This window comes from Eumetopias jubatus, unplaced genomic scaffold (assembly GCF_037043125.1).
Source record: "Eumetopias jubatus isolate StellerSeaLion01/CBP00866 unplaced genomic scaffold, mEumJub1_p1.0 scaffold_4, whole genome shotgun sequence".
NCBI lineage: Eukaryota > Metazoa > Chordata > Mammalia > Carnivora > Otariidae > Eumetopias > Eumetopias jubatus.
This window is the reverse complement of record NW_028274810.1, coordinates 111,331,934-111,345,066: the sequence shown is the minus strand read 5'-3', so window position 1 is coordinate 111,345,066 and position 13,133 is coordinate 111,331,934. Positions and strand designations below refer to the sequence as shown.

Sequence of the window (13,133 nt, the reverse complement as noted above, 5' to 3'; positions counted from 1 at the left end):
CCCATTGGAAGGCAGCACATCCCCGCCCAGGGCTTCCGGTAGGTGCCTGTGCCCGCACTGACTGGCAGTCATCATCTCTAAGACGGGGCGGCAGAGCCATCCACCATGGTGAATGACCAGGGCCAGCCCAGGGCCGGCACCTGGGAAGTCGCGGGTATGTCTGCAGCAGGTGCCGCAGTGGCCCTGGCACGAGGGGAGGCAGGGGCGCAAACCCCCCCCCTTTTGAGGCTTCCTATTCTTATCTATGCCCAGAGTGAGACCACTCAGGAGGACGGATGCCTTCCTGCTGGGCCCCTCAAACACACTGCCTCTTCCTCCATGGGGCTGAGGCGACTCATTCACAACCAGGCCCCCTGGCTCTGCACAGAGCGCCCTGTGCGAAGCAAAGGCCCTGAGGCCCAGGAGCAGGGCATCTCCTACCTCACATGGAGACTTGCACATCCAGAGTTTACAGAACCTCTCCAACCCCAGTCCCCCAGCTTCAGCATCGTGACCACAGATACCAGGACAGGAGGGCCCCGGGCCTTCTGCTGTCCCCCAACAGGACAGAGGTTTTCGACCCTCCCTGATGACAGGGCTGGGAACGGTGCTTTGCCTGCAACCTCCCTGGGCAGCCGGCCCTACCACGTCCCGGCTGGGCTCACGGGGACTCAGCTCAACTCTCCCCCGCGGAACGAGAGTACCAGTCAGAAGCGGAAGGAGTAAAGGAGATGGTGGGACTGTGCGCAGGGTGAGCACCGCCTCCCTCTGGGCTCCACCACTCTGCTCATTCCAGCAGCGAGCACTGGCTGTCGGCGAGGAGCGTGAGAGGGAGGACTCCAGTCATCCCTCCTTCTCACACCCCGCTGTACAAAGACAAACGCCTGAACTCCGTGACGGCCACTGTCATGCACAGTCTCCCAGGCACAGGTTTTAAACGTCTGGCTCCCCAATCCTCCAATTTAACATGGGAAGTACTTATTCTGTCCCAGCTCCTTGGGCATGGGGGTCTACCAGCCCAAGATTCTCTTTAGTGTACACAAAGGAATGTGCCTCGACTCCTGGAAACTGCCCCCTGCAGACTGAGGATCCTTCCAGAATCCCGGGAGACGGTCCAGGATGACCTGGCAGCACACAGCACAGGACCCACGTGTGAACAAGGCGACCAAGACATCTACATCAGAGTTGCCTCTTCCTGGGAGACGTTCCATGTGAGCTATCCTCTTACACCCTGGGACCTCTAGGGCATCCCTCACCCTACAGAAGCCCCCCTAATGTAAGCCTTCCCTGACTGCCCTGCGCCCGCAGCTTCCTCCCCTGAACCGCGCAGACTCAACACGACGCTCTGCCCGGCCCCTGAGGTGCACTGAACCCTTGGCAGGCACAGCCACGCCCAACGAGGCCAGGAAGCCGCGTGGAGGCCTCCTCCTTCCCCCTCGGCCTCTCGGGTGCCTCGCAGAATACCCCACCCAAAGCAGGTGCTCTGTAAGCCCGCCGAGCACACACCTGAGTGCACCTGGGATTCTGGTGTGATGTCAAGTCCAGGATGGGGCCTGTCCAGTGCCAGGCGCTCTTGTGCAGCACCACCCTTCCCGAAACACTCTGGTGCCTCGGGGAGCTGCGCAACGCGACTCCACTTTCCCAGACAACTGTGTGCAGTGTTGAGCTGTCACTCTGTGACGCTCCCCAAGCCCAGCAGTGACAGGCTGGCGTGAGAACGTGTCATTAACACAAACATCAACACTGGCAAGAAACACGTGACCCAAGACATTTCAGGGAGGCGGCCTTTCCTCACCCTGAATCCACACCTTGTGCGTGGGGCCCTGGGACCAGGAAGGGGCTGAGGAAGGACACCCATGGTCCATATCTCCTTGGCATGCCCTTTCTGAGCTCTGTGTGCCTAGCACCCAGTGGTGAAGGCCCCCCGGGGTAATTCTCAGCGGGCAGAAGCCCCAAGCAGGGTGCACCGAGCGCCAAGGCGGCCACTGTGAAAAGGATATGATTCTCCAGTGGACGTCCAGCTTGCTGTCGATATCCAGGCCGGGGGCTTCCTGCCGCTCTTCTTCCAGTTGCTTTGGGTTTGCAAACTGTCCCTTCTCCCCAGGGGATTCTGGGAAACTCTCGAAGTTGAACTTGTCCACTTGAATGGCCATTCTAGGAGAAGGGGAAACAGCAGAGAATGAATCAGCAGGGCAGTGTCTTTTGCTGGCTGCTAGAGAACCAGCACATGCCCGCATGAGACCGTATAGTGAATCATCAGAGTAACTCATAACGGGTTCATTCCAAGGAAAGGAAGTAATGGACTCCCAGGGCAGCACTGGCTTTGGAGCTGGTTCAACACACAGCCTAGAACCGGAGACACAGTCAGGGACCCCAACCTCGGAGAAGACTCACATACCCCCAGAGCAAATGTCATTTCTGGACCAGGACGAGGCAGACGGGATGCAGTGTGGGAAATCAGACAGGACGAGAATCATTTCACCCTGGCAACCCCCAAAGGTTCCTCAGCAGCGCCCCCTGTCATCTCGTCACCCAAGCCACGCCCCACAGCTGCGCCCCTCCCGTCGCCTTCTGGCCTCCACATCCAGAACCGTGTCTTGTGACACCCACCCCTTCAGGTTTCTGCCAACTGTCAGGTCCTCTCCAAAGCCCCCCACCTGCTGGTGTGTCTAGCCCTCTCTACCTTCCGGCAGGTTCTAGAACACCCCAGGCTCTTCCTGCCTTAGCCTTAGTGCTCACTGCTCCCAGGGTGGGAGCCTCCTCTCCTGAACCCCCATTCTCAAGGCTGGAGCTTGAGGAAGGTCTTCCACGCACCTCCCCTCGCCCCACCATCACGACACCATTAATCTCTGCCGTGGCGTCTGTCACGAGCTGTAAAACACTTACTTGTGGGCTTCACTGTCTATTGGGTCTACTGGAGTTGAGCTCCCTGGGGGCAGAGATCTGCGTGGCCATGCCACGGTTGCCCAGGCCTGGGTAATGCCTGCACGCCACGGCAACGCAGCCCCTGAACAAATGAACGAGTGGATGAAGCACCTTCCCAACACCCTGGGCCAATGCTCGCCTCTCCCGCCTCACAGCTGCCCAACCTCTGTACCTCATCCTTGTTCGGCCGCACCCCCAGGCCCTACCGCACCTGGGCCCAGGCGCTCTGATGGGCTGCCTGCAGCCTGCCCCCACTCCTGACCGTGACCTTCCCATGGGCAGAGGCTGTGTCTCACTGATGCTCGAAACCCTGTGTCTTAGCACAGAAGCGAGCATGCACGAGGTACTTAATAAAGGTGCGGTACGTGCATGGGATGAAAGGAGAGGGGGAGGAAGGGGGTTTCTTCACATGAGGCCCCCGAAGTTCTGGCTCCGATTGAAAGATGACAGAGAGTCAGTCAGTCAGAGGATCAGAGCAGGCGTGCAGCCTTATCACAGACGGTGCTGTGGCCAGAACATTCAGCCAAGCCCAGCACGTTCTAAGTGGCCTTTGGGGCCATTCCCTGAACCACTCAGGAGGGCCCGCTCTTTAACTAAGGGTGTCTGCGTGTTAAACTGTAGCCCAAGCGGAGATCCTGAGAACCTGGCAGCTTGGAGCAAACTACTGAGCTGCCCATAAGTATATGGCCTTTGGCCAGGCAGTGTCCGGAGCTCAGCTGCCCCAGAGAACGAGAGACCCGGTGTCAGCAGAGAATATGGGGTATTTCGTAACAAGAACTCCGTCTGAAAGCTACATGGACTCCTTTCTGACTGTAAAAGTAGACAGGCTTACTGAAAAAGGTGGGAAAATAGCAAAAAGCATAAAAAAGTAAAAAGGACTCAAGCCTATACTCTAACTGTAATGTCTTAATTCTAGAATCCTTTTCCTAAGTATTTGTATTTCAGTGTAGTTCAAATGATTCTATCTGTATGTGTGTAAGTTATTATACATCTCATTTTATTCATGTACATACCCTACGTTACAGCTTGTTTTTTTTTTTTTTTAAGATTTATTTGAGAGACAGAGAGACAGAGAGCAAGCACAAGGGGAGGGGCAGAGGGAGAGAGAGAGAAACAGACTCTCCACTGAGCAGGGAGCCTGATTAGGAGCTGGATCCCAGGACGGAGATCACAACCTGAGCCAAAATCAAGTGTCAGTTGCTTAACTGACTGAGCCCCCCCCAAGCGCCCCTTACCCCTTGTTTTACTTTCAATGCACTATGAACACTTCCACAGCACCAAAAATCAGTCTGCAGGATGTCCCTTCATGAGGCCATACCAGTGCTTACCTAACAATCACCCTACTTTCAGACTTTCAGAGATTTCCCAATTATTTAAAATATTACTATTGAAAAAGTCCTAAACATCTTTGTGCTTCAATTTCCTGTCCGCATTTATGCTGTGTGTGGAGCCCATATCTCAAAGCAGAGACTGAATCCAGGGGCGGAAAAGGTCAAGGCCAGTAGGGTGGAGCACTGAGCTCCTTCTCAGACAGGCTCTCACCTAGGCGTGTGCCCGGGCGGCAAGGGTGGTGCCCCACATGCGGCACCCCTCCCATACTGGCCATGAGGGATTCTCAGGCTTCACTAGGAAGAGGCGAAATGCTACCTCACTGATGTTTTAATTGGCAGGTCTGAATCACTCCCGAGACTGAACATTTTTTCAGAAGCTTATTAGCCATTTTTCATCCATACTTTTCTTCCCCTGTGAGGTGTCTATGTGTGCATCAAGAGCGCCTCTAATTTCCCAGTCAGCAAGGGCTCTACCCAGTCCCCAACCTTGAAAGTGGACTGAAGCAAACGAGTGTTCTCTTCAAGCAAAAGGTCAGAATATTTCCTAGGTTTCACTAAAAAGGCCAATTTCAGTTCATCACCGGGTAACCCAAAAGCAACTAATAACTTTCACCTTTGAAATGGGTCTGGAAACATTCTGGATCCCAGGCTCTTGCTGTTGAACACAGAGGGAGAGAGTCCAGCCAGCACTCCACATCCTCAGGGTCAGAACACACACTGGACGCTGTGGCCACTGGGGTGAGATTTGTTTGCTTTCCTAAAGAGCTTTTTTGAACAATTTCTGACGAAGTAAGCATCAGACTGCATCATCCCCCTCCACCCTTGATGAAATTGTAAGTCAGGTGTGCCCACAACACAGAAGGCGGAAGGAAATGAAATGTCCTGGACACCTGCTCTGTGCCAAGCCCCATGCTAAGTACTGTGCACATACATTCATCTGATCAATGACAACACTCCTAAAGAGGAGTGTGATTTGCTTTCTTACAGATGCGCGGAAGCTCTGTGGGCATCAGCCACTGCCGCATGCCACAGAGCTGGCCGCCCCGCATCTGGGGGACAGACTCAGCGCTACTGTTTTGTTTTTAGCTTTGTTGGGCACTCTCTTGCTCAGGCAGAGCACCTAACGGGAAGTCAGCTTTTGCTCATGCTGTGTGCAGAACTGGCATGGGACGCAGAGCCAGGGACAGCAAAGCCTGCTGCCACATCCACAAACCACTGCTCCCCGAATTTACAAGAGCCTCTACCCCCAGTGCCTGCAACACACAATGCTGGCGAGCATCCTGAGGGCAGCATCCCTCCTTTCCCACAGATGATAACGTTCAGGTACCAAGAAGCTGAGTAACTCACTAGGGTCACCCAGCTCAAAATCCCGGAGCCAGAATGCCAAGTCCAGAAGCCAAGGATTATTTCCCCAAACCACAGGGAGCACAGCCCCTAAGCATCACCACCCCTCCTCCGTCCTCCCTTCCAGGACGGGGAGAGCAATGTGTGACTCGTAACCTGTTTTCCCAGAGCTGAGTCCTGATGCGTGAGCTCTCCACCTGCCGAAACCTGCTGCGTTATGTGAAGCGTTGGAGGGGCCCTCTGCTTTGGTGCCCCAGGAGCCGCCCTAGCTCTGAGTCCAGCTATGTAATTGGCTTCAGCCATCATGGCTTGAGGCTGTTGCTTTCGTCAGGAAGCCACGCAGACTGGGGACAGCAGTGCTCTTGGGGATGGGAGCAACTGGGAGGATGTGCACAGGGCACCAATGCGGCAGCAGGCAGAGAGAGAGAGAGAGAGAGAGAGAGAGAGAGAGAGAGAGAGAGAGACACCCTGCTCTGACCCCACCGGCGCATGGCCTGGAAATGCAGTCAGCAGTCCCGAGAGGGATAGCTGAGGACTTACACCTTCTCATGCAGGCACACGGGCCACCACGAGCCCACGGGCAGGGGTCTGCTTAATGCCCTGAACGACTTCACGTCTATACGCTCAGTGAGCAAGCCTTCTGCCTAACAACAAGGAAGCACCAAGCCGTAAGGAGGCACGGGAGGCGCCTGTCGAGGACAACTTCCCCGGCATAGCCCTCCTCACTCGGGTTTAAGCTCATACCCATGGACTCCTTTTATCTGGGGTGAGGCCACGCAAGTCAGAGAGTACTTGGGCAATCCCCTAAAAAAGTGTCTAAAAAATAATTCAAAACCATGGCTGAACCTCGGGCAAATCACAGCAAAACTGGAAAACACAATCTTCAGAAAAGATAAAGAAAAGGAGAGGAGAGCAGGGGGGCCCAGGACCCACGGTGAGCGCACGTGCCCTCACGCGGCATGGCCTTCGCCGGGGGCTAGCGCCAGCACGGAAGTCATCCTTCACACGACACCTCGTGTTCAGGATGGCTCTGCTGTTCTTGTTGTTTGTTTCTACTGGTTTTTAATGTTTTTCATTTTTATCTGAAGTATGATTGGCACGTAGTATTAGTTTCAGGTATACAGCACAGTGATACACACCGTCACACACACCCTGAACTCTCGCCACAATAAGTGTGTTACAGTATCACCAACAGCATTTCTCAGGCCCTACCGCTCATCCCCGTGACTTACTTATGTTAGAACAGGAGGTCTGCACCTCTTAATCCCCATCCCCCACCTCCGCCATCCCCCACCTGCCTCCTCTGACAACCACTAGTTGGGCTCCATATCTATGGGTGTTTCTGCTTCCTTGTTCGTTCATTTCTGTGTGTGTCTGGGTTCCACATGTACGTGAAATCCTACAGTGTTTGTCCCTCTCTGTCTGGCTTACTTCATTTAGCACAAGCCCCCCTCCAGGCCCATCCACATTGTCAAGAGTGGCATGATCTCTATCTGTAATCAAGTAAAGACACGATGCCGGGCACAAAAGTGCGTGATCTATGGTCAGCGGCTGACCTGGGGCAAGAATCTGGTCTCTGGGCTCCCTGTCCAGGGCAGTCTCAGAAGCAGGAGGACATTTGCAAGGGACGCCAGGAGGCACCTGGTCTCCAGTAGATGGGCAGAGGGTAGAAGAACCTGGCTCTTGTCACAATCTCCAGGACTAGGCCGCCGGCTCCCCTTGAGGGCCTTCTGAGTCCTCTGTGTCTCTTGCCCACACCCCTTACCTTCTCTAATCCAACCTCATTTTCTAAAGTAGGGAGAATGCCCACTGGCTCACTGTTCACTCTATGAAGAAGTCTGGGCATGTGTGTAAGTGTGGTTAGCACTTTGCCAGGGGGCGTCTGGATTAGTTGCAGGGACCAGGCTTGAATCCCAGATGGGGGAGAGGCCCAGGCCCCACACGCATGTGCCGGGACAGGACTCCGTCAGATCCTAGTAACAGCATCCAAACGTAGCCCTGCCCAAGACTGGCCCGACCGCCCACACCCTCACAGCACAGCCTCTCCTGGAACGGTGGCATCACCTCCCAGGTCCCTCACGGTGCACAGAACACTGCAGCTCAGGTCCTTCACCTCAGACGGGCTAAACCCCCTCCTGTGAAGGTTTCGTGTGGATTAAATAAGACAGTAGACACAAAATGGTCGGCCCAGTGGCCAGGACACCAGCAGCCCTGTATAAATAGCAGCTGTTGTCATGGTGGTTAATCCCAAGTCCCAGATGAAGAGCCCAAGGCGCTCACAGCTACAGAAATCACCTCAGGCCGCTCGCGGAACCACAGAGACTCTCGATTCAAATGTACCCATGAGTCTCCATGCAGCATCCTGGGTGCGCTGTCCAGCCTCCCCACCAGACGCTCGCCACCGAGATTCCATTCCAATCATCCTGATGAGTCGGAGTTAAATAAAATTAATACCACTGCTGAATGCCAATTTTCACGTTTAATTTTATGGCCAAATGTGACAGTAATAGTCAAGAGTTGGCACTAGAAAAAGGTGCTGTGATTCTGAAGAGTCTATATAAAAGCAGTGGTTTTTTAAAAATATCATATGATTCAGTCTTTGAACAGCTGATAACCTCACCAGGGAAGTCATAATGATGACATTTAAATACAAATCAGGGAGTCGAATTTAGGAGGGCTAGCCACATATAATTAAATTGAACTTTCATTGGGAGATAATTGATAGTTATAACACTGGTATTCCAAATTTATGTGCTGCGTCACATGGGCATCTGCTTGACTAGACCAGCCTATCGGTTTTCTAATGAAGTACAACCCAAGTGAAAGGAAGCAGTCAGCCTTGAGGAGACATCCATCCTGACTGAGGAAGGGCTCTAAACAGCCCAGAAAATGGCAGGAACACTGACATCTGGATCACACCCAAAGAAGAAAATTTCCCCCTTAAGCCTCATGGATCAATTACAATAAAGAAAAACCCTTCTGTAGTATTATTTTTTAAAGATTTATGTATTTATTTTAAAAGAGCGGGGAGGGGCAGAGGGAGAGGAAGGGAGAGGGAGACAATCTCCAGCAGATGCCCCACTGAGCACAGGGCCCAACGCAGGGCTCGATCCCACGACCCTGAGATCACCACCTGAGCCGAAATCGAGAGTCAGATGCTTAACTGACTGAGCCGCCCAGGCACCCCCTTTCCTTATTAATTTTAAGTGAAGAGAAAAGATACACTGGATTCTAAAACTCAAAGCCCAGCACAATGCAATCAGAGCATCACCAGGGACCGCACCAAGCACCGGCCGTCTGGGTGCTATCAGCTCTGGGTTCACGGCAGCCCCAAGAGGGATTCAATCTGTATGTAGCAAAACTAAGTAACTTGCCCGAGGCCACAGAGATGGCAAACGGGAGGTGGGGAATGCCTCACCAAGACCTGGCCTGGAGAGCCTGGAGTCTGAAGCAGGCGTGACCGGAGGGGGCCAGAGAGGCATCCCCGCTCTCCTAAACTCCAGGGGCACACCTGACGGGCGCCCAGAAATGAACAGTGTCCACAGGTGCCTGACCCACCAGCCGCAGCCATGGTCTGTGCGGCTACAGGGCTCAAGGGCTGGACTGGGGGTCCACTCAGCCTATAACCAAGCCTGGGGCTGGGGTGGGCAGTGGTCTGAGGCCCAGTGCCCGCCCCCCACCCAGTCTGCTCCATGCACAGGCTGGGGCAAGCTGCGGATAGATGCCCAGGCTCCTTCAGAGGTAAAGGAAGGCCACGTCTCTGAGGTGTTTGGTTTGTCTGAATCTCAAGTTCCTCATCGTAAACAGGAGGTGTCTGGAACACACCTACCTTTTGGGTTTGGATTCCATGAGCTCAGGAAGGCAGGTGGGGATTCGAGTGGCTGTCAGGTGACCAGTGGCCTCCCACTGGCAGGACAGATTCTCAGAAGAGTGACTGGTCTGAACACCTTGGTTCCTTCATCAAAGTCCAGCTGGTTCCAGCTGGCAGGAGAGTGGGGCCAGTGAAGACACCCCCACGTGGCACTCACAAAAGCACCTGGAGACACACTATCTCTTTCTCTACTCAACACACCCATTTTACAGACGGGCGAACGGAGCTCACGAGAGGCAAACAGCCCACCACGGTTACCAGCTGTGAGGACAGAAGGTGGACTCGAAGCCCATGCTTCTGCCCTCCACAGAGGACCTGTGCTCACGGCACCCGTCGCCTTGCAACACTGCCCTTGCCTGCCTGGCCCCACCTCAGAGGGCTCACTCCCCCCACCCTGGAAGACCCAGCCAGACACGGCCTCCCTGCAAGGTCTCCCTGCCTGCCCACCCCGCTTTCCCAGCCTCTGAGGCACCTGCATCACGCCCGGGGCTCCGGGACAGGGCGGGTCCAGCTGCTGTGTCTCCACGGCTGGGCTGGCTCTGTGACTACTGGTCAGGGGATGGGCGCTTGCACATGCAGCCTCAGAAATACCCCCCATGCGTGCAGATACTTCCTTTATAAACGTTGCACATATTTCTTCTGTGTAAGCTGAAGCTGCAGAGAAGCCAGGCCCACTGTGTGGCATATACACAGCAGCCCCTTCCACCGAGGCCAGCGCTCCTGTGGAAGCACAAGGCCTTACTCTGCATTTCTGTACATCAACATTTGCTTTAGGACCTTTCTCAGCAGAAAACAGGGCTCGGGAAAATGAGATTCCCTCTTCATGTCCTCAGGCTGCCAGCCACCCTCCCTCTCTGGACTGCAGGAAGCAGAGTGAGGGCCAGCATCACTTTTAATTTGATTTCCCTCTACCTGGCCTCCCACGGGGCAGCTTTCCCCGCCTAACAGGGCCAACTGGCCCTGCTGGATCCGTGTGGCCACACTTCGGGGAAAGGCAGGAAGAAGCCAGGCCCGGGTCTTCCTCCCCGTGGCCTCGGCAGCACCACATGAAGGGGCAGAAGTTAAAGTCAGCAGACGGGAGTTCACGCCCTGACGTCACTCCTGACGAGGCGTGGGATCCAGGGCGGGTCACCTCACCGTGAGGCCCCACGTGGGATGGAGAACAGTGTGGACAAAGGAGCATGGGCTCTGCAGCGACACAGACCTGGGTCCTAACCCATCCTTTGTCACCTGTGACCTCTGTGGCCAGAGGCAAGTTACCCGAGTGTCTCCAGGCCTCGGTTTCTGCATCTGCAAAATGGATAACCTCCCTTGCAGTGTTAGGATTGTGGAGAATTCATTTGAACCCCCTGGCATATAATTGGTGCTAAAAATGTATAACTATTACTTCTGAGGGCAAGGAAAATGTTCTAAGATGCACAACTCTGTGAATATGCTAAAAAAAATCATTGAGGTGTGCACCTTTCAATGGGCAAATTGTACACTATGTGAATTGTATCTCAATAAAGCTGTTATCAAAGATTATAGCTATTAAGGGAGTTATCATAATAAAGATCAAATGGGATAGCATTTATGAAGGCTTTTTGTGAAGCATAAAATGCCCGAGAAGCACTAGCTATTTATTCTGTTCACTCAGTGTCCTGAGTTCGCAAACCTCATTTCACCGAGACCACCGTGAAAGCCTGAGCCTCCCGCTGTACCCTCGGCTGTCCCCTCCCACTGGGTCTCCTCCGTGATTTCCAGCCCCGGCCCAGACGGGAACCGGAAACCTCATGCTAGACGGAAGCCCCGCTCAAAGGCTACTGCCGGATTCTCACGCCTGTGCTCCCCACTGCTTTCAGTAAGGCCCCCGGGGAGCTCCGCGGGCAGCAGCATGCACCGGGCCGGTGCAGGCCTGTCCTCTCTGAAGCATCAGAAATCCTTTCCCCCGATCAGCTCGTCTCTAAGGACAGGCTTTGGGTCTTCCTCCAACACTCTTCACCGGCTACTCCGGAGAAATTTGTTCTAAGATTAAAATATCTATCAGCTGCCTTGCTGGTTTCCTGCTAGTCTTCTAAAGTCTGAAACAGCTGGTTTCTGCCTGGGTCTGCCTCCGCTCAGCTGCGCCTTTGGGCCAGTCCCTGAGCTTCCCTGGCCTGACCAGGAAGGAAGCCTGTCCCACTGGGTGGCTGTGAGCAGCACATGACAGCACGGAGGAGAGGGCCTAGGCCATGGCACACAGCTGGTGCATAATCAGTGCTGGCTCCCTCTGGCTTTTCTAACTGTAACTGAAACTAAGCCATGTTGGCGATTCCACCTCCTGTGGCCGAGAGACTGGGGGGGATCTGCTTTTCCCGAAGGTCATGCTGAGCCCAGGGAAGGCTGCAGGAGGCCGCTGCGCAGCCGCGCGGTGCAGGAGCTCGGGTTCGGACCGGCCGCCTCCGCTCAGGCTGCGGCGCGCTCTCAGATGAAGAAGGAGCACGAGCACAAAGGCTCTTCCCAGCGGCTTCTCCACTCACCTGGGGTCTGCTGGACTCAAAGAGGGAGGTCAGGAGCAACCACGTGACGGTCACAGAGCCTGCGTCCCCTCCGTCACTCAGGCAGAGGACGTGGCTGCATCCCCGGGCACCCTGTCTCTACAGGGGTGGGTGCCGCAGCGGACTCCCCAGCCGGGGGCAGCTCCTGACCCATGGCCAGGTGCGGGTCTCACACTGCAGCTGCAGCACAGGGCCTGCTCCCGTGGGACACGAGTGCCCCCTGAGGCTCTGCCAGCTAACGTGTGAGGGCCGGGCAGGACATTAGTCACGCTGTGGCTCCAACAGGGATGCCGCCCGGGGCCACACTAAGGGGCAGGAACCCGGGACGACCCACCCTGGGGTGAGCTCAAAGGTGTGCAGAGGGTAGCTGCCATGCAGGGGGCCCCAAGCTCAGGCCACGGGGACAGAAGGCGGATCAGGAGCAGGGCCTCTCCCTCTGGAGACACGGGCAAACTGGTAAGGTTGTGGTGGGGATGGAAAGCGCTAAGCCACACAAAAGCACAGGATGCTGCAGGAGTATAGGAAAGGGACAGCTAACCCTGCCCCAGCCATGTCAGGGATGGCCGGAAAGAAGCGCTGGCTGAGCTGGGGCCGGCAAGGCAGGGAGGAGCCGAGCACCAGAGGGGTGCAGGTGAGGAGGGAGCATCCCTTGCAGAGAGCCAGACGTGACAGAGGAGAGTGAGCGAGGGACCCTGCGATGTCAACACAACGAACTGGACACAGGGAACTGGAAAGGGACAGAGCCAGAGAGGTCGGCGGCGGCCAGACAATGAGGCTCTCATGGCCTCACGAGGGATTGTGCACGTCTCCTCTGCGCCCCGCCGGGTGGGGGACCCACGCCGAGAGGACTGTGAAGGCTGGTTTTCAGAAGAGAGGAAATCAAAACAGCACAGAAACGCAGCCACTGGAGGAGGAAAAGAACCCTTCCTGAGCCTTGGCAATGATCTCCCATGTAATTAATCTTAGGAATGGGTTTTACTATCTTTCCAGAGCCAGTGAAGAAACTGAGGCCCAGGCAAGGACTGGCCCCAAGCGTCCTTCCGCAGGGCCCAGGTGTGCATGGTGGCCAGGAGCAGCGAGGGCCAGCAGGGGCACCCAGAGCCCACCACCCGCACCCAGAAGCATCCACAGCGAAGCACGAGCTCCTCCCTCCGGTCCAGGTGACAG

The 13,133-nt window shown here is 55.3% G+C and overlaps 1 protein-coding gene across 4 annotated transcripts in view; it reads right to left on the bottom strand.

Annotated features, from left to right (window-relative positions):
* TRAPPC9 (trafficking protein particle complex subunit 9) overlaps positions 1-13,133 on the bottom strand; it is a 541,110-nt gene that overhangs the window by 126,551 nt on the left and 401,426 nt on the right. For all 4 annotated transcript variants that reach the window (XM_088022741.1, XM_088022742.1, XM_088022743.1 and 1 more), the window contains one exon: positions 1,981-2,133. In XM_088022741.1, coding sequence (XP_087878867.1) covers positions 1,981-2,133 — 153 coding nt within the window. The remainder of the gene's footprint in view (positions 1-1,980; positions 2,134-13,133) is intronic.